Here is a 20,317-nt window from a genome sequence, read left to right on the forward strand (position 1 = left end):
TGAACCCAAAGCTCACACATATAGGACAAGGGCTTTTCCCACCAAGCTATCATACCCAGCTCTCTACTAAGAATGTTTTGTGTAAAAATCTGGGCACGGGGGTCTTTGTAAAGACCGATACTCCAGCCAAGGACCATGCATGGAGATAACCTAGAACCCCTTCACAGATGTAGCCCAAGGCAGCTCAGTGTCCAAGTGGGTTGGTTCCCTAGTAAGGGGAACAGAGACTGCCTCTGACATGACCTCAGTGGCTGGCTCTTTGATCATCTCCTTAAGACAGGAGGGTACAGCCTTACCAGGCCACAGAGGAAAACAATGCAGCCATTCCTGATGAGACCTGACAGGCTAGGGTCCAAGGGAAGGGGAGGAGTCCTGCCCCTATCAGTGGACTAAGGGAGAGGGCATAGGGGTAGAAGACAGACAGTGGGTGGGATTGGGAGGAGACTAGGGAGGGGGCTACAGCTGGGATACAAAGTGAATAAATTGTAATAATAAAAATAAATAAATAAAAGAAAAAAGAACATTGTGTGTATTTGTGTGTGTGTGTGTGTGTGTGTGTGATTAGGGACATGATATAGTTGTACTTAATGATTATCACTTTTGCAGGGAGAATTGTGGTATTCCTTGAGGATATACTGTGGCTGTGAGTGATGGAAAAGAGCATTCTGTGTTTCCAGTTTCACTGCAGGGAAGCATTGTGAAGACACAGTAAGGTAATAAATATACTCACGGTTGAGCTCCGATTTCTCGCAGATGATAAAAGAGTTGGGGAAGATATGTTTGAAGAAGAGTTTCAAACAGCAAACAGAGTGACACAATACCCTAGATCCAATAATGAGTCACAAGAGACATAGTTTAGTCTTTAAATATGAACTATGGCAACAAATTGTTCAAAAAAAGACAATACATATAAATACTCTTCAGGAATAAAAATAGAAACACATCAATCGGTCGGTCTCTGACACTGCATTTAAAGGTAAGTTTTGTGTTGTCATGAATACACACTTGTTGCATGCTAAGCAGCCTCCTATAAACACAACAGGCTCCCTAGAAGGGCCCACCCTCTCCCCCACAGCCGAAGAACCCACAGCAAACATAAAACATCCTTTCCAGAACGCCTGCCATTTTGTGAGCCACAAACTGCCACTGAGGTCTAGCAGAATCAGTTTTGTCTGGATGTGTTCCAGTTTCCAGGCGTTTCCTGGTGCTTCTGCCATCCCTCTCTCTCTCTCCCTCTCTCTCTCCCTGAGTCTCTTTGCCTCCAGCCTCACCCTTTGGAAAAACATTTCCTGTTTTTTTTCCTCACTTCTTTGAATCACACCAAGAAGTTAGCAAAGAAACATATCTGATAACTCAGAATAAAAGTTGTTTGTTTACTAAAATCTATGTTTTAAAAAGAAGCATTATTTGTAAAGAAGAAGCAACTAATTTAAGCAAGTATTTTTTTCAAGTGTGTTTATTCCTCAGTAACTCTGAATAAAGTTTTTCTGTGGCTCAGTGTTCCTTGGGCTGCTCTTAATCAGAAGTTTTCACCCTCTTTTTGAGTATCTAACTGTCATGGTTTTAAACAGTGTCAGTCTGAAACTGCATAAGCCTGAAGATGAGAGAGCTCCAGTCAATCCCCCAGGAAATGAAGGAAAGGGGCGGGACTGGAAGGTATGGCCAGCTACTCTCCAGAGAGTTGTTTTTCCAAAACTCTGAGGCATAAAATATCTATGTGAGTTTGCATATGTTCCTGTGTGCTTGTGTGCATGGATATGCATGTACGGTGTGCATGGGAATGTGTGTGTGGGAAAGTGTATGTGGTATGAGAATGTAATCCTCAGCATGATGTTAGGAAAGAGAACTATTAATATTATCTTTCTGTTTATTCTAGATTAAATAGGAATGGAAAATAATAACTAAATCCAATTCTCAAGATGATTTGTTAGCTTATCTGTGACATCTAAAATTTCTTAGTTGCCAACTTTCACCAGTAATGCAGGAGGAAAAACTGAAGACAAAGAAAGTGGAGCAGGAACAAACTGCTATAAATGGAAGAATAAAAACCGTAGAAGAACACAGTCCTCGCTAAGCAGTTTGGTAGGCCCGCCCTGCCTTCCACTGGACGGGTATTCACACTGAGCAAGGCAGGATACCCACAGGAAGACCAAAGAACATGAAAGGGAAAAGCTGATAGAAAAGTAAACGCTGCATTTGCCAAGGTTCGTGGGCAAGTAGGAGTTGGATAAATAAAAAGAAAATATGTAGTGAAATAAACTGATAATTGGCTACAAAACAAATAAATGCTCACTTTTCATTTTAAAAGATAAAGTGATAATGATAATTCTAGCAAGAACAAGAAAGTAGCACCCAGTCCTTCCGTGCTTGCTCCTTAAACTTCTCCCCAGCAGCACAGACAGCCTCACCAACTGCCCTCCTCAGATAAAGATATCAACAAAGAACTCTCAACTAAGGATGAGAATCCAGATAACCCATGGGTTATTTTAATACAGAAAGCTAAAATTGAATTAATAAATGTTTTCCTCTCTACTTTGCAAAATACTTAAACATCACTTTTTTTTTCTCTTTCCTTAATTCTAGAAACACACTATTTGATACCATAAATTAAAATTCCTTGCTGCGGAATTTAAGAAGGAGACTTTCTTTAAGGAAAGAACAGTTTAGAGTCTGAGTTGATCCAACTTAGGAACTTACAGAAGGATGAGAGGAGATGGAGTGGAGTCTGAAGAAAAAGCGGACATACATCTCACGGAATATCTGATACAATTTGTAAGGTTCGTGATACAGAAAACACAGTGGTGCAACTGAAAGAAAAAATAATTAGTAATACTGCAGGACTAAAACATTTAGAATAAGTTCATGAAATACAAAGAACAAAACAAGAAGGTATAGTATTCATATCCACAGCAAAGTTTGTTGTCATACAAATATTGTGCTTTAATGTTGAAAGGGAATATATGTACATGTGAAAGTTCAAACAACTGCTAAATATAAAAATGCACAAGTTACAAATGGTTAGAAGCTCAGCCTATCATCTGACTGAGAATGAAGTGAGAGAGCTATGTATCTATATTAAAATTCACAGAAACATAAAAACTATTCCAAACAGCCTTTTAAAAACCAAGTAACAAGAAAGCAATTACCAGGAAATTCTTACTCTTTTTCCAATATGGGGTGTTATAGCCTATGCTGGCCTTAACCCTGAGCTCCTATGCTGGCCTTAACCCTGAGCTCCGTCTGCTCCTCAGTCTCCCAAGTAGACGCTCCTCCTTCTGTTTTAAATCATCATAGTAACTTGTCATTAGAATAGTACATTTTATCTGAGATTGGCAGATGGAGAAATTGAGGTGCAAGAGAGTTAAGGTATTTATCTAACGCTACAACAAGATTTGTTTGGGTGTCTGTGTTTTTATGTATACATTTTGCCAGCTTTTTGTTCATATGCCCAGAAGATTTTCAGAAATAAAGACCCTACCCCACAGTACATCTTAAAGGTGATACCCTACACTTTTCACTCTAAATCAGAGCTTCTGTAAAAGATGTAATTTTTCTGCATCTTTGTTGATGAAGCATAGGAAGAAAGTTTGTGTTAATTGTGTATTCATCAATCTTCACAGACTATACAAATATTCTTTTGGATTTTTGATGCACATAATTACAATATCTGATGACAATAAAATTTTATTTTGTTGTTCAAGTATTAGTTTATTTCTCTTTTTATTTCTCCCCCTTTCTTTCTTTCCATCTTTCTTTCTGTTGGTTTACTTCATTGGCAATGACCTTCAAAAGACTATACTATACAAGCAGTATAAAAAAAGTCTTTATCAGTTTCTTAGAAATAAAACTTTTAATATTGCTAAGTATGATATTTACTAATATTTAGATGTTATCTACAAGAATATAGACATTCCCTCCTATTCTTATATACAAGTTCTTATCACAAATATTTTGCTTATTAGTCTAAATTATTCATAATGAGTTTTACGACATTTTCATATACCTATATAATGCATCTAGATCATACTTCCCACTAGTTACCCTCTGTGGCTTCGTGATGCACACTGGACAGTGGTAACTGCAGATGCTCATGACTGTCAAAAGGATGAAACTAAGTGACAGCTGAATGCTTAGCCATGAATGAGATATCTGTGTCACCCCCTCCAAGTTTCTCCAACATCGTTTTGGAGGAATGGGCGGAGAGAACGTAAGAGCTGGAGAAAGCAGGAGGCAGTGGGAAAATAAAAATAGGGAATACTGACTTCCTAACATCACATGGCCATTGCACTCTTCAATTTACAGTGGCTATAAGTGCCTACATGAAAAATGTACAAGACCAGCATCGGATCACAGAGTGGGAAAGATTTCATTAGGCTCCAATCCTCCCTGAGGACTTATGTTCCGTTAATGGTTGTGGGGGAGGGAAGCTATTTTCCATTTTCTTCAGCGATGCCACTGACTAGTAACATGCCCATGCCTCTGTAAACCACTCAGTACCATCCTCATCAGGAAGAACAATGTGGTGGGATTACCATGCCAGACCTCAGGACACACTACAAAGACACAGTAATAAAAACAACAAGCTACTGACACAAAACAAACACGTAAACCAATGGAACAAAACACAAGACCCAAACATCAGTACACATAACTACAGCCACTTAATATTTGGCAAAGATTCCAAACACATACACTGGAGAAAAGACAGCATCATCAACAAATGATGCTGGGAAAACTGTATGGCTACATGTAGAAGAATGAAAATAGATCTGTATCTATCACCTTAAAAAAAAATCTAACTCCAAATGGATCAAAGACCTGTGAAACCCAAAACACTAAAACTGCAGAAGAAAACATAAGCAGAATTCTACACAATATAGATATATGAATAGACTTCCCCCCCCCCAAAAGAAATGAACACCAAGAATCAACAAGTGGAACCTCATAAAAATAAAAGGCTTCTGCATAGTTACAGAATCAAGTGAAGAGGAAGCCCACAGAATAGGACACAATCTTTGCAGGAAGTCCATCTGACAGATTACTATCCAGAATATATAACGAACTAAAAACAGAAGAGAGACTCTCCTCAGTGGGAGAAGGTGTGCTTAGTCATGCTGGGACTTGAGGTGCCAGAGTGGGTTGGTACCCCTTAGGAACTCCCTCCTTCTGTGAAAAGAAGTAGAGGGTGTAATGAGGAAAAGGATGTGAGGGCAGGACTGTGTGGAGAAGGGAGAGGGGGCTGGTCAGGCTGTAAATTAAAATTAAAAAATTAAATTAAAAATTAAATTAAAAAAATTGAAGGCCTCAAAGGAAAGAGAGAGACAGACAGAGAGAGGCAGAGACAGAAAGAGACACAGAGAGAAACAAGAGACAGAAAGACAGACAAAGCCAAAAGCAAACAAAAAAAGACACATTTTTAAAAAATGGGCTAAGGATCTTAACAGAGAATTAAGGCAGGAAATAAATATCTGACAAACTCTCTATAGTACCTAGCAATGCAAGTCAAAACAACTTTCAATTTACCTTACCTCGGTCAGAACAGTGAAGACCAAGAAGACAACAAAGAATACACAAGAAGATACTGAGAAAAGGGAACCTTCATTCGTAGTAAGATTGCAAATGGGTCCAAACACTCTAGAAGACAGTGTGGAGAATTCCCAAAAGCTAAAACTAAATCTATCAGAGAACACAACTAACTACTCCTTAGCATATGGTGAAAGGACTAGACTTCTTACTCTACAGATAATTGTTCAACCATATTCATTGATGTTTTATTCACAATAGCTAGGGAAAAAAAAAGTAAATGATGTTCATATAATGGATAATGAAAATGTGGTAAATACATACCATGGAATACTATTCAGCTGTAAAGAAAAACAAAATCATGAACTTTATAGGTAAATGGATGAACTAGAAAAGATCATGCTGAGTGAGGTAAACAAGAACTGGAAAAACAAGTGTTGAATGTTTTCTCTCATCAGTGGCTTCTAGCCACAGGCTAGCTAACAAAACCCCCAACACCAGGCCTGAGAAGTTCCCTTTCCAGTTGTTTCTCACAGTAACCCAAGATACTCTCCCAAATTCTAAGTTATTATTTTTGCCCTGGTTCCCTCCCAGAGGTTTAAGGTAAGTCCCTATTGCTGAAGACACCATGCACTTCAAACACAAGTCTTAGATGATCCAAGCTGGATTTAACTTGAGAGCCTTCTCCCTGAGCTTTAGATTTCAACAAACCAGAAGGTGCCATGCAAGATCCCAAGGGAGAGAAGCAACTGATACTTGTTCCTAGCTATGATGCCTGTGAACTACAACAACCTGTACAGCACAGTAACCGTAAGTGTTCAATAGTGGCATGCATATCCCGGCAGTAACCAACGGCTAAGGACTTAGGGCCCACTCAGCAAGAGGGAAATCACGGGTGGTGCTGGAAACCTGGTCAGCTAGTCAGGACAATGAGTCATGGATGGTGAAGGAAAAGCTACAGCTGATATTCTACTAAGCCAGCAGAACCCCTAATTACATTTTAAATATGTGTCCTTATATCAACTGATGAGGATGGCTCTCATCTCTCACCGAAGAAGCTTCCTTTGCAACAGATGGAGACCATTACAGAAAAACAATCAAAAAACAGAGAACACGTGATAGTGTGGTGCCCAGCCCCAACTGATATGCCAACACCACAGCTCCTGCACCTGGGGCTCAAGGATCACTGCAGAAGAAGGGGCAGAAAGACTCTAAGAGCCAAAAGAGGCAGCTGCGAGCTCGGGTCTCCTCAAAATGTCAGGGAAGCCACACCCAGTAAGTCTCAACACCATGGCTACCTAAAATGATCTGAATGAGGATGGTATCAGTAGACATTGTATCAGGGAAGGATAAATCTGATGGGCCCAAACCTAGAAAAAGAAATAACATGCAGCAAAGCAACACTGAGAGCAGGAGAACTAGTCTTCCCCAGGGAGGAGGCCACCAATTGGTTATCCAAGCCCAAGGGGTCAGCCCTAAATGGTACACACAAGTAAAATTATATAGACTGAGCAGATTACATTTACATAACAAAGAAAGAGAAAGAGCATGGTAGGAGGTGTCCTGCAAAGGATTGAAGGAAGGAGAGGGAGGAAGGAAATGGTGTAATTATGTTTTAATTTTGAAAAAAATTAAAATTTTGTATGCATGTTTTTATTCTTACATATAAATATGTGTGCAAGTGCATGCATGCAAAGGCCAGACAGAGGTCAATGTTGAGTGTCTTCCTTTATCCTTTCCCACATTACTTTGTGCGACAAGGTCTTACATCAGATGTGCACTAATTGGCTAGACCGGCTGGACAGCAAGCTCCAGAGACCCACCTGTCTTCCTCTCCCCCACTCACCTGTCCCTCCCAACTCCAGCCCCAGTGCTAGGTTAGAGATGGGTGCCACCACACCTGGCTGTTACATGGCTGCTGAGGATCTGAACTCTGGTGATCCTCCTACTTGCATGGCGGGCCTCTATTGACCGCATCATCAAGAACTTTAACTTTGGAAGTTAAATACAACATAAGACGACTTCTCAACATTTTTAATTCATTCACTTTGGAAATAAAAATTTTGAGCAACGTCTTCCTACTACTGATCACATTAAATTTTTTATGGTCTCAAACTCACCAGAAGATGACCTTGACCTTCTGAACTTCTCCCTCTACCTCCTGAGTGTGGGGATTATAGGCGCGTCCCACCACGTCTGGTTTTTGTTATGGCTACTGCCGTTGTTTCTGTGGTGTGGGGATTAGACAGGCTTCCTGCATGCTGGGTAAGCCCCTTACCAACTAACTTACACTCCTAGCCTTGGCATATCTTTATGTATCAAAATAGCTTCCACCAACTTAAAATGTTGCTCAGGCCACAACTTCATTTCCGTGACGAGTGCCAAATGACGTTTTCTTATTGTCAGTTAAGTGCAGGTGGGTCATCAACCATTCAGATATTCCACGGCTGGATGCCAGGAAGTGCTAATCATGGGGACCAATCTGACAGATGATTCTACTAGTCTGACAATGTCACATTTTCCAGAAATTAGAAACAGCATAAACACTACAAACATGTAAAACTGGGTATCTAAATATTAATTTTAACAAAATGTCTTGCTTATCTGTAGCGCTTTCATCTGGCAGAAACTGGGTTGGGCTCTGTAGTATCTCAGGAAGCCCTGAGGGCACTGGGCATTAAGTAAGTAGGGAAAACAGTGCAAAAACTTAGCATTCTTGAATAAAAAAGCTGTAAAAATGTTTTAAATGCTTGGGCACAAAGCTTCAATTATATGGCCTAACGGACAGTTTGCAGTGTGACTGATGAATAATTCAATAAAAGCCAGCATTCTGTATGGCAAATTCTACTTTTTCTGTAGTGCATGAGAGGAACAAATTACTTTCAGCAGAGTTAATATCTCAATCAATAAATGTATTATTTAGAAAGAAAAACCTCATAGATAAACTTTATATATAAAGTTTAAAACCAGACAGATATGTCCTTCTATTTCAAAACTTTAATTTGAAACATATAAAAATACATGGCTACTTATTAAAATAGCCCAAATTAAAGATTCCATGTATTTAAAAATTGTAATTCATGCTTTAATTGTAATAACAACTTAAGAAAACTCAATGTGACACAAATACATGCTATTAGTAAAACTTTAAAATGAAGAATTAAAATTTATTTCCAAATTACAATGATTGAGAGGAGGCCATAAATTAAAAAAAAAAAAAGGAGACTGGCACAGGAATAGTTCAGGGGAGAGGAGAGGAGAGAAGGGCATAAACAATGTAAACACAGAATTCATGCAGAAATTCTCAAAAAAGATTTTCAGTAGGTTCCTGTCATGTTCCCTGTCTTCTCCTCTTTCTGATGTCTATCATTTGCTCTTCTGAATGAGGAATGAGCATTTTCCCTAGGGTCTTTCTTGTTGTTTAGCTTCTTTAGGACTATAGGTTTTAGTATGTTCATGCTATATTATATGTCTAGTATCCACTTATGAGTGAGTATACACCATGTGTGTCTTTCTGCTTCTGGGATACCTCACTCAGGATGATCTTTTCTTGTTCCCACCATTTGCCTGAAAATTTCATGTTTTCCTTGTTTTTAATAGCTGAGTAGTATTCCACTGTGTAAATGTAGCACAATTTCTGAAAGGGAATTTCCCCATTCCTCCGTTGAGGGACATCTGGGTTGTTGCCAGCTTCTGGCTATTCTGAACAGAGCTGCTGTGAACATGGTTGGGCAAATGTCCTTGTTGTGTCCTTGAGCCTCTTTCAGATATATGCCCAGGAGTGGTATAGCTGGGTCTTGAGGAATCACTATTCCTAATTTTCTGAAAAAGGGCCAGATTGATTTCCAAAGTGGTTGTACAAGGTTACATTCCCACCAGCAATGGAGGAGGGTTCCCCTTTCTCCACATCCTCTCCAGCCTATGTTGTCACTTGAGTTTTTGATCTTAGCCATTCTGATGGGTATAAGGTGGAATCTCAGAGTCATTTTAGCCTATCACAGATGGCCTCTGAAAGACTCTACTGATGGAGGTATTGAAGCAGAGGCTAAGACTCATAGCCAAACTTTGGGCACAGTGCATGGAATTTTATGAAAGAAGGGGGAGATAGAAAGACCTGGAGGGGACAAGAGCTTCAAAAGGAGACCAACATAGTCAAAAAACAAAACAAACAAACGAACAAACAAACACCTGGGGCCTGGGGGCCCTGCAGAGACTGATACCCCAACCAAGGACCATGCATGGAGAGGACCTAATACCCTTGCTCAGATGTAGCCCATGGCAGCTCAGTCTCCAATGGCTTTCCTAGTAAGAGGAGCAGGGGCTATCTCTGGCATGAACTTAGTGGCTGGCTCTTTGATCACCTCCCCCTGAAGGGTGCAGCCCTGCCAGGCCACAGAGGAAGAACATGTAGCCAGTCCTGATGAGACCTGATAGGCTAGGGTCAGATGGAAGGGGAGGAGGACCTCCCCTATCAGTGGAGTAAGGGAGGAGCATAGGAGAAGAGGGAGGGAGGGAGGGATTGGGAGGAGACGAAGGAGGGGGCCACAGCCGGGATACAAAGTGAATTAATTGTAATAAATAATTAATAAAAAATTAAAGATATATTTTTAGTAAACAAAACTTGCAACCTCCAACTGAAGATTCTATGGGTTCTGAAATTATTAACAATCATTTCTAGTACAGAAGTAAAGAGTGAAGTTAAAAATAAATACATTTCCATAAACATAAATAATACAAAAACTCTGCAAGTAATCAGGGTTCAAGGCATCACAATATTTTGTTACATTTCCTGAGAGAGCACCAAAACAGCAAAGCATCAATCCATTATATCTAACATGGAAAAAGTAAGCATGAACCTAAAATTTTTATTTCATACACATTTCCCTACTTGGTTCTTCCATCAAAATAAATTTACTTATTAATTTTTAAAGCCATTTAGATTCTGTGTGGTGGAAACTTACATTTGAGATGGTAATGTGCTATACACTTATAATAAAACTATTAATTTATGTAAATGAGAGTCAGAAGGCAGTTTAAATTAGCTAAGTTTTGAATGGATTTTAAAAGCAGATAAAATGTTGTAATTTGTAAAATGAAGACAATGAAGTGGCAAAGCACCTACTTAGAGATGGTTCAATGTGCTGGGAGACTGGTGCGGTTCACTGCCTGCTCCTGCTGGACCCACAGATGCCTCCAGAGTTTTCAAACGCAGCAGAGGCAAATTCTTCATCAAATAGTTCACATCATCCATTTCTTTAGCTAACATTTGTCCCTTGTGTGTATCGGTGTTAAGTCTATTTAAATGACCATGAGTGTGAATGATGGGCAGAGTTTGACTCTGCCAGGTGTTTAACCTTTCATGGACCAAGTGGACTTCATATCAATTGTATATACTAAACATTTTTTTACTTGGAAAATGTTAACAGTTAACAATAAAATGGAATAAAAGGCAAACATTTCTTATTGTCAAGGGTAAAATTTATATTTTTAACTTTTTCATGTTTCTTGTTTCAGATTCCTTACAATCTTACAAAAGAGCTATGCTATAAAAGAGCCTCACTATAATATTGTGTGTTTATATTATACACTGTAGTTGATCAGGAGAATAAAGAAGAGCACACTCTCATGCAAGTCTATGAGCAACACCATCTAGACAGCACAAGGCCAAGGTCCTCTAAGCTCCTGCAAATTTTACTGTATCCTACTTTGAAAAGTACATTCTATCCTTGATAATGTCTTTGATTGTCAATATAGAAGTACTTTTTAAAAGAAAGATCTTGGCCTATTGCTTGCTTATGTTAAAAGAGTAAACTATTGAAGTACTTCTGTGTATCCTAAAGGTAAGCGAGAGAATAATGTAGATGCCATAAGTTTAGGTAACTTCTGAACATTTACAAATGACCTGACATAATGAAGTATAATGTGTTATTTTTGTTAAGCTTTTACCATTTCTCATTCAGTGGAGCATGAGGCTGCAAAGGCCCCAAAGTTCTCAAGCCTGTACATGCATTTCCCTGAGGATGAATGATTACTCCAACAGAACCAACAGCATGCATACCAAGAGTCTAGGGAAATTACAAGCCACCAATTATGTTGTCCCTTCCTTCAGATTTTTTCTGACATATTTTTTGATATGTGAATGATTTACATTGTGGCCATATTCATAGGTATATATTTATCTTCAAATTTATTAGGTTCTATAGTTTAAATACATAAATCTGTATGTCAATTATATTTCAACAGTGCTTTCAAAATTACATATTCACTTTAATAGATTTTGAAGATGATTTTCAAAGGCATCTTTTTTGTTTCTTTCTTTCTTTTATTATTATTTATTACAATTTATTCACTTTGTATCCCTCCCTCATCCCTTCCCAATCCTAGCCTCCCTCCGTCATCTCCTCCCATGTCCCTCCCCAAGTCCACTGATAGGGGAGGTCCTCCTCCCCTTCCCTCTGATCCTAGCCTATCAGGTCTCATCAGGACTGGCTACACTGTCTTCCTCTGTGACCTGGTAAGGCTGCTCCCCCCTCAGGGGGAGGTGATCAAAGAGCCTGCCACTGAGTTCATGTCAGAGACAGTCCCTGTTCCCATTAGTAGGGAACCCATTTGGAGACTGAGCTGCCATGGGCTACATCTAGGTTATCTCTATGCATGGTCATTGGTTGGAGTATCAGTCTCAGAAAAGACCCCTGTGCCCAGATTTTATATTTTTTTGTTATATTTTAATATTATCTCTTAGAAGTCTGTTCTTTTATAATGAGAGACAGAAAGGGTGTGAATCTGGATAGGACAGAAGGCAAGGAAAAACTTGGAGGAGTAGAGGAAGGAAAAACTTTAATCAGGATAAATTATGTGATAAAATACCGTATTTTCATAAAAGGAAAAAAAAAGTGTGGTTGGTTCCTCCCATAACATTCATTCCACTATGTCACCATCATATTTGCAGGCATGTTACTGTTGTAGGTCACAGGGTTTGTAGCTGGGTGATACTGATGGTTACCTTTCTCCTCTGATGGTGTGAAAACTACCTTCTAGTACAATAAGGCTACTCATTATGGAAACTTCTAGATAAGCATAAGCTCAGCATTTCCATGTTCAATGATTTAAAACTACTGTTGTCTTCAGCAATAGGGCCTTACTCAGCTGCAGCACTTGGGAGAGCAGGTCCTGTACGTTGCCTGGGCAGCACAGTAGAACTGGCCCTGGTATAGGGGAATGGGTGTGCTGGTACTGAGGGCATGGGCATGGAGCTGGCCCTACCACTTATCTGCGATGAGGTGGAGTGGGCAAAAGAGTGATGCTCTCCCCAACCTTGCCCCTCTCCACCTGGGGTAGTCAGAAGAGCTAGCCCTGAGGTCCCCAGGGTGGGAGAGCTAGCCCTGCCCCTCACTGGCTATCGCTGGCCCACCCCCTTACAGGCCCAGAACCTTGACTGGGAAGCACTGTAGAGCTGGCTCTGAAGGCATGGATGTGGGTGAGCTGGCTCAGAGGGGATAAGAGCAGGACAGTGGACCCTAACCCCTGCCGATGAGGGTATTAGGTGACCTAGCTGAAGCAGGGCTGGAGAGCTTACCCTGACGGTGCAGGTAAGACAGAGTCAGCAGGCTGGCCAGCTCAGCTACCAGCCAGGCCCAGGTCCAGGGCTTTGAGTTGGCCCACCCAAAAATCTACACCATCTGTGAACTGTTGGGGTATGTGAAAGGGCTGGTCCTGGTGACTCAAAGCTGCAAGGTCTCTGTAACACAGGGAAAGAACACAGCAGGGAGGAGTTCGGGTGAGGAGCCAGTACTGATGGTGTGACAGAAGCCAGAGACCTTGAACCAGTCTAATGACTCATTGCAATGGACATTTGCAAGTGAAGATGTGTGGACAGAAGGGTATACTGTGGGACACACAATGAGACACTACAGCTTCCATAACAAGATGTTTTCTAGTTTTGTTTTATTTTGTGTGTGTGTGTTTATTTTCTTCTGTGGGGGAGGATGAAGAGTGGATATGAGGGAATGGCAGAAAGATGAGTGGGACTGGAGTTCATGATATGAAACTCACACAGAATCAATAAAAATAATAAAAATAAGTCCTTACCATCAGATTACAGAGAGCAGCCAATAGCTTTAGCAATATCCTATAATGTTTGGGAGTTTCCATGGGACTCCTTTGGTCAATGATGCAACAAGATATAACCTATTCCTACACTGGAGGATTTACTTGGTGACACAAGATGTCTGGTTGGCACACTGTCTCCTATTATCTGGTGACTCCATTTAAATTCCTTTTATATACATATAATTTAATATATTAATTTATTAAACTTATGTCTATATATTAATGTATTACATATAAATATACATTCAATATAAACATATACGCATATTACGGAAATCATCTAGAGTGGAAGGTACCCAGTTTTCACATGGCCTTTAGTAGTAACAGTCCATCCCCTTATTCCCACCTTTACCTTCTCTCCCATCCCCTTTCCTATTTAATCCTCCAGTTCCAGTTTCCCGTTGACTCTCCATAATTCTGCATTCTAGTTCCTGTTCTTTAAGAAAGTCTCTTCTCAGGTCCCTTACTTGGCATCTAGCCTCTGTAGTTATTTGGATTGTAGCACATATATTGAATGAAGGCTAATGTTCAGACATAAGAGAAAATGTACAATATTAGCATTTTGGCATCTGTGTTATTTCATGTAGGACAATCTCATAATCTCTCTAATCTCATAATTTTATTTTTCTTAACACTGAATACTATCCTGTTGTGTAAATGTACCACATTTGAACTATCTACTCATCAGATGAAGAACATATAGTCTGTTTTCAATTTCTGGCTATTATGAACACAGCGGCAACAAACATGGATGGGCAAGTATCTCTCTGTTGTAGGATGGGGTCCACTGGGCACATACCAGAAAGTGGTACAGCTAGATCCTGAGGTACATCAATTCCAGCTTCCCGAAGAGCCGCCAGACTGAAATTTCCACAGTGGTTGGACCAGTTTGCATTCCCACCAAAACTATGAGTGTTCTTTCTTCCTTGCACCCTCACCAGCATGAGCTGTCACTTCTTTTATTGATTTTGGCCATGCTGACCAGGGTAAAATGAAATATCAAAATTGTTTTAATTTGCATTTCCCTCATGGCTAAGGATGTTGAACATTTTTAAAAGTGTTTTTCAGCCATTTGTGCTTCATCTTTGGCGAACTATCTGCTCAGTTCTGTACCTCACTTTTAATTGGGTAATTTGTATTTTTGATATTCAGGGTTTTTAGTTCTTCATATATTTTAGATACCATCTCTCTATCAAGTGTATAATTGGCAAAGATCTTTTCCCATTCTGTAGGCTGCTTCTTTGCTCAAATGATGGAGGCCTTTGCCATATAGAAACTTTCAACTTCATGAGGTCCCATTCCTTAACTGTTGGTCTCAGTGCTGTGTTATTAGTGTTCTGGTCAACATGTCATTTGTGCACCAAAGTTCAAGTCTATACTCCCCTTTCTCTTCTATCAGATTTAGGGTGTCTGGTCTTATGTTGTGGTCCCTTATCCATTTGGAGTTGAAATTGTGCAAGGTGACAAGTATGGATCTATTTTCTTTCTTCTAGGTGCAGCCATCCAGTCTGATGAGCACCAATTGTTGAAGATGCTGTAGTTTCTTCAAGCATGTAATTTTTTTTTTTTTTACATCTTTGTAAAAACAAAACAAAACAAACCCCCAGGTATCCACAGTACGTGAATTTATGTTTGAGTATTCAGTTTGATTCCATTAATCAGCATGGCTGGTTTTAAGCCAGTTCCATGCTGGTTTTATTACTATAGTAAAGCTAAATATTAATGTGCTCTTATTCCATTAGATTAGATGGTAAAAGTCACAGCAACCTTCACAGTGTGTTTTCATTCTCATTACTGAGAAATTATCTGAATAGTTGTGATCTTTATTTTTAACTTTCTTAATTAGACACACAAAAACACTGAATTCAATGTTTAAAATGTACATAATACTTAAGTTTGTATGAATGGTGAAATAATAAGCATAATCATTATGTTTAAATTTCCAAAACATAACAAAAATGATGACTATATCAAATCCAACTTACCATACATGGAAAATCCATGAAAAGGGATTACACCTGAAAAGTAAACAGAGTACCAGTCACATACCTTGGCTTCATGCAGGAAGTTAAAAGATCAAAACTGCAAAGGGAGTGTTATACTTTCTGCTCCACTTTGTTTGAAATGTCAGAAAGACAGTGATGGTAACTAATAACACTTGTTTTAACACTCTTAGAAAGGTAAACTAGACATATTCAAACTTGCATCTGAGACTGAGAGTAAGCAAGGAATTAGCCATGAGGTGCTGGAAAACTACAGCTGTGCCTCTGGAGGCCTTAGACAAAGAGTCAGAGAGGAGAGAGCTGACGAACTGTCCCTGTGTCCTGGGGTGTGTATCCAGCTATGGTGAGGGCACAGCTATGGTGAGGGCACAGCTATGATGAGGACACAGTTATGGTGAGAACACAGCTATGGTGAGAACACAGTTATGGTGAGAACACAGTTATGGTGAGAACACAGTTATGGTGAGAACACAGTTATGGTGAGAACACAGTTATGGTGAGAACACAGCTATGGTGAGAACACAGCTATGGTGAGAACACAGTTATGGTGAGAACACAGTTATGGTGAGAACACAGTTATGGTGAGAACACAGTTATGGTGAGAACACAGCTATGATGAGAACACAGTTATGGTGAGAACACAGTTATGGTGAGAACACAGTTATGGTGAGAACACCTCTTCATGCAATGAACATCCTTGACTGCAGTTAAGCTGGTCCCAGCGTGTCAGAAATTCAGGCAACACCCCTTCCTGAGTGTGACTTGTATACCAGCAAGGGATCAAGTCATTACTATCCTCAAAAGCCCAGGTTTAAGGCTTCATTGTAATAGCATCTATATTTTGGTCTGGACCTTTTCTTTTGTGGGCAAGTCAATAGAATCATGGGAAGAAATTCCCTGTAAAGGAGATGGGGTTCACCATGATTTGCAAGGAGTTAAAAAAAAAGTTACCTTATGCCCATGAATGAATATACCACACACCTCATAAGTACTTATAAAACATTTTTAAAAGTTGATAGGACAACACCCAATGTTCTGTGCCGTCCCTTTGCCCGCCCATCCCCATCTAACACATACACAAGTCTGGGTTAGCCTGCTCAGATAACTCTGGGTTGTGCTATCATTTTACTTTGCTTTGTAAATAAACTTCTGCTACACTGTTTATGTCTCTTAGCTCAATTCTTTCCTTTGAAAAGACCAGATTAAAGAGAAATCTTTTCCTGATGAGACACCAATTAATTTTCTATTGAGATGGTAGAGCAAATAAACATGCTTACAAAGAACAGGATCAAGCTGCAAAGGGTGGCCATGGAACTACATTTCAGAACTACTGCAATGGCCCTAAAAGTCAGTTTATAATGTTGCTCCTTAAACAACTACATTCCACTTACTAGGATCCAGTCTGCTAAGAATCAGTGAGATTTTCAAGGTGTTTCTGTAAACATCACTTCATAGAAAATACTACAACTATTTCACTAATTTTATTAGGAGACACATTGAGAGGCTGCAGTATAAATTCATATGGTATAATAATTGGCAAAAATTTTATACAAAGTCCATATCATGTGCAAAGAAAGACTAAAAGCACAACTTTAGTACACAAACATTTTGCTATATTCTGTGAAAAGTGGGAATTGATATAGCCTTAATTCCAAACAGAATCTTACAGAACACTAAATCAGTTTATCAATGTATTTGCTCAACTATGTTCATAGCAGCTTAATTCATAATAGCCAGAATCTGGAAACAACCTAGATGTCCCTCAAATGAAGAACAGATAAAGAAATTGTGGCGTATTTATACAATGGAATACTACTCAGCTATTAAAAACAAGGAAATCACAAAATTTGCAGGCAAATGAATAAAACTAGAAAAGATCATTCTGTATGAGGTAATCCAGAATCAGGAAGACATGCATGGTATATTCTCACTTATAGGCAGATATTCATCATATAATATAGGATAACCATACTAAAATCCACAGGCCTAAAGAAGCTAAATGACAAAGAGGACCTTAGGAAGGATGTTTAATTCTCATTCAGAAGGCCACACAAGATAGACTTTGGAAGTAGGAGAAGACAGTGAACAGGACAGTAACCTAAGTGGTTGAAGAGAGGGAACAGGATGGAAGGCTAACATAGATGACCTCTGAAAGACTCCACCCAGCAGGGGATCAAAGCAGATGCTGAGACTCATAGCCAAACTTTGGGCAAAGCTCAAGGAATCTTATGGAGGAGTCAGGGGTACGTGGAGGGGACAAGAGCTCCACAAGGGGACCAACAGAGCCAACAAATCTGGGCCCAGTGGTTCTAGCAGAGACTGATGAACCAACCAAGGACCATGCATGGAGAGGGCCTAAACCCCCTGTTCAGATGTAGTCAATGGACAGCTTAGGCTTCATGTGGGCTCCCCAGTAAGGGGAGTAGGGGTTTGTGGGCTCCCAAGTAAGAAAAGCAGGAGTTATCTCTGTTGCCTACTCTTTAATCATGTCCCCCTAGTGGAGTAGCCTTGCCAGGCCACAGGGGAGGAGGATCCAGGCAGTCCTGATGAGACCCGATAGGCTGGGGTGAGATGGAAGGATGGGAGGGCCTCACCTTTCTGTGGTCTAGGGGAGGGAAATAGGGAGGAGAGGGGGGAATGGGACTAGGAGATAAGGGAGGGAGCTACAATCATGTATAGAATGAATAAAGTATAAAAAAAGTTTAAATTTAAAAGTGAAAAAAAATCCAAAAGGTTTTTATTTATTCATTTGTTTGTTTATTTAAAGTATAGAAGTGCTATAGTCTTCTGACCTGTAAGGAGGCAAAACTATGCTGGCAGGCCATATAGAGTAAGTTCTAAGAAGTCAGCCAGATCTCAATCTGAGGCATAGAGGACATGGACCATTTCAAAAGCATGTTTGTGGGGAACAATTTCTCATGCTGGGTCCAACTCCAGTGCCCAGTGACGTCTACTTCTTAGTCCTAATGCTGACCGTTAGGTCATATGCAAATGTTTGAAATGTCCAGCCCTGTCGCAGTTTGGTGACAACTGAGGCTCTATGAAAGAGTGGTCTGGCACAGCCCCTCCATTTCACTCTTATCTGAAAGTCAATGACTGAGACCTCCAAGTATGTTCCTCTCACACAGCCACAGCTAAAACTGCATTTGGACAGTTGTTTTTGGATCTGAGTAGGGCTGTATTCTTATCTGCTACACTTCTTCTTTGGTGAACCAGTCCAGTAGGAGATAATTCTGGATTTGCACTGTTATCTAATGTGTTTGCTATTCTCCCTGATGCAAACGTGGTAGATGCTGTTCGAAGGATGGCAACTGAACATAGATGCATACTATCTATGTTCTCATCCAAGGCAACATGAAAATGGTGAACAAGAAAGTGTGAGGACAATAACTGTCAGTAGGAACCACCTCATGCAGATTTCAGCTCATTAAACAGCACCCTATTGAGTCAGTGAAGGCCATGACCACGTAAGAGCACACCTGCTTAGCCTCTCTAGTTTGGCCACTTAGGGGCTTTTTGTGTCTTTCGCAAGTTTTTTAACTTCTGTAAACTTCATTCAGTTCTTTTATCCACAAATCAGAGAACATGATTAAATGACTGTGGCTCAGCCATTAATAGAGTTAAAATGCTTGGGTTTGTTGTAAATGTTTACTGTTGATATAAGCATTTACAAAATAATGTCATGTTTCTTTGTTTAAAAACAATTTAATAAAAAAATGTTATGATGGTAACCCGTTATTATTGTGAGCTAGTAGGCCAGACCACCCAGAAGTTAGGCAGCGTGGCTCTGAGGAGTCACACACTCTGAACATCAGGCTCTCTTTCGTGGCTGTCTCGCCTCCCAGCATGTGACAGATTTATTATGTACTGTCCTTCTTTGGCATTTCTGGTGCTTATCAGGACTCTTGTGACTTCTATTTGTTTAGCTTCTCTATGCTTTGAAATGTTCTCTCTTAACAGCGGCAGTCCTGACCGCCTGGCACTAGCAGGCTGGCGTCACTGGCATGAGCTCTGCCTGTCTCGTCTATACTTCACCTCTCCTCACTTGCATGCTCAGCAGGGAGACATTTCTCTTTCTCCTCTCAGGTCACCAAATCCTGCTTCCTGTCAGCAAGCTAATTTCACTCCAGAACTTGTTTGTGTGGCTTATGAGCTAAGAAGGGCTTTTGTATTTTTAAAGGATTATTTACAAAAACAAATAGTAATATGGAGTAGAAAGACAGTGGCCAGAAAGAAATATTCACCACCTGGCTGGCTACAGTCTGCCAATCTCTGCTTTGGAATCCTGTCCATCAGTTATCTCTTCCCCTTTTCATGTTTATTACTCAACTAATATCCCCTGAACCTCTAGCACGTGGTAGATGCTGTTCGAAGGATGGCAACTGACTGTTTGTTTTGGAAAAGAAACCATAGAATAAGTTTCTACATCCAGACAGTAATAAATGGTATCAAGAAAATAGTATGAAGAGTGATGGGGTGGGGCAGTCAGGCCAGACGGAGGCAGAGGAAGCCGCAGAGGCTGTACAGGTGAGGAGCTTGGGAAGAAGGCCCGGAGGCTCTGGCAGTCAGCTGATGGTTGTGAGGAGAAAATCTCACTGTACAGAGCTGGGCTAAGGTGGACGGCGGTGAGGCCTGCTCCTCACTTATACTCACAGAGCACCAGCAGCAAGGGTGAGCTTCTA

The 20,317-nt window shown here is 40.1% G+C and overlaps 1 protein-coding gene across 2 annotated transcripts in view; it reads right to left on the reverse strand.

The window, feature by feature from the left end:
• Tbc1d19 (TBC1 domain family member 19) overlaps positions 1 to 20,317 on the reverse strand; it is a 133,026-nt gene that overhangs the window by 14,621 nt on the left and 98,088 nt on the right. For both annotated transcript variants that reach the window (XM_060365309.1, XM_060365310.1), the window contains 3 exons: positions 15,618 to 15,650; positions 2,698 to 2,807; positions 731 to 822 (listed from right to left, as the gene is read on the reverse strand). In XM_060365309.1, coding sequence (XP_060221292.1) covers positions 731 to 822; positions 2,698 to 2,807; positions 15,618 to 15,650 — 235 coding nt within the window. The remainder of the gene's footprint in view (positions 1 to 730; positions 823 to 2,697; positions 2,808 to 15,617; positions 15,651 to 20,317) is intronic.

Source organism: Meriones unguiculatus, chromosome 12 (genome assembly GCF_030254825.1).
Source record: "Meriones unguiculatus strain TT.TT164.6M chromosome 12, Bangor_MerUng_6.1, whole genome shotgun sequence".
NCBI classification, from domain to species: Eukaryota; Metazoa; Chordata; class Mammalia; order Rodentia; family Muridae; genus Meriones; species Meriones unguiculatus.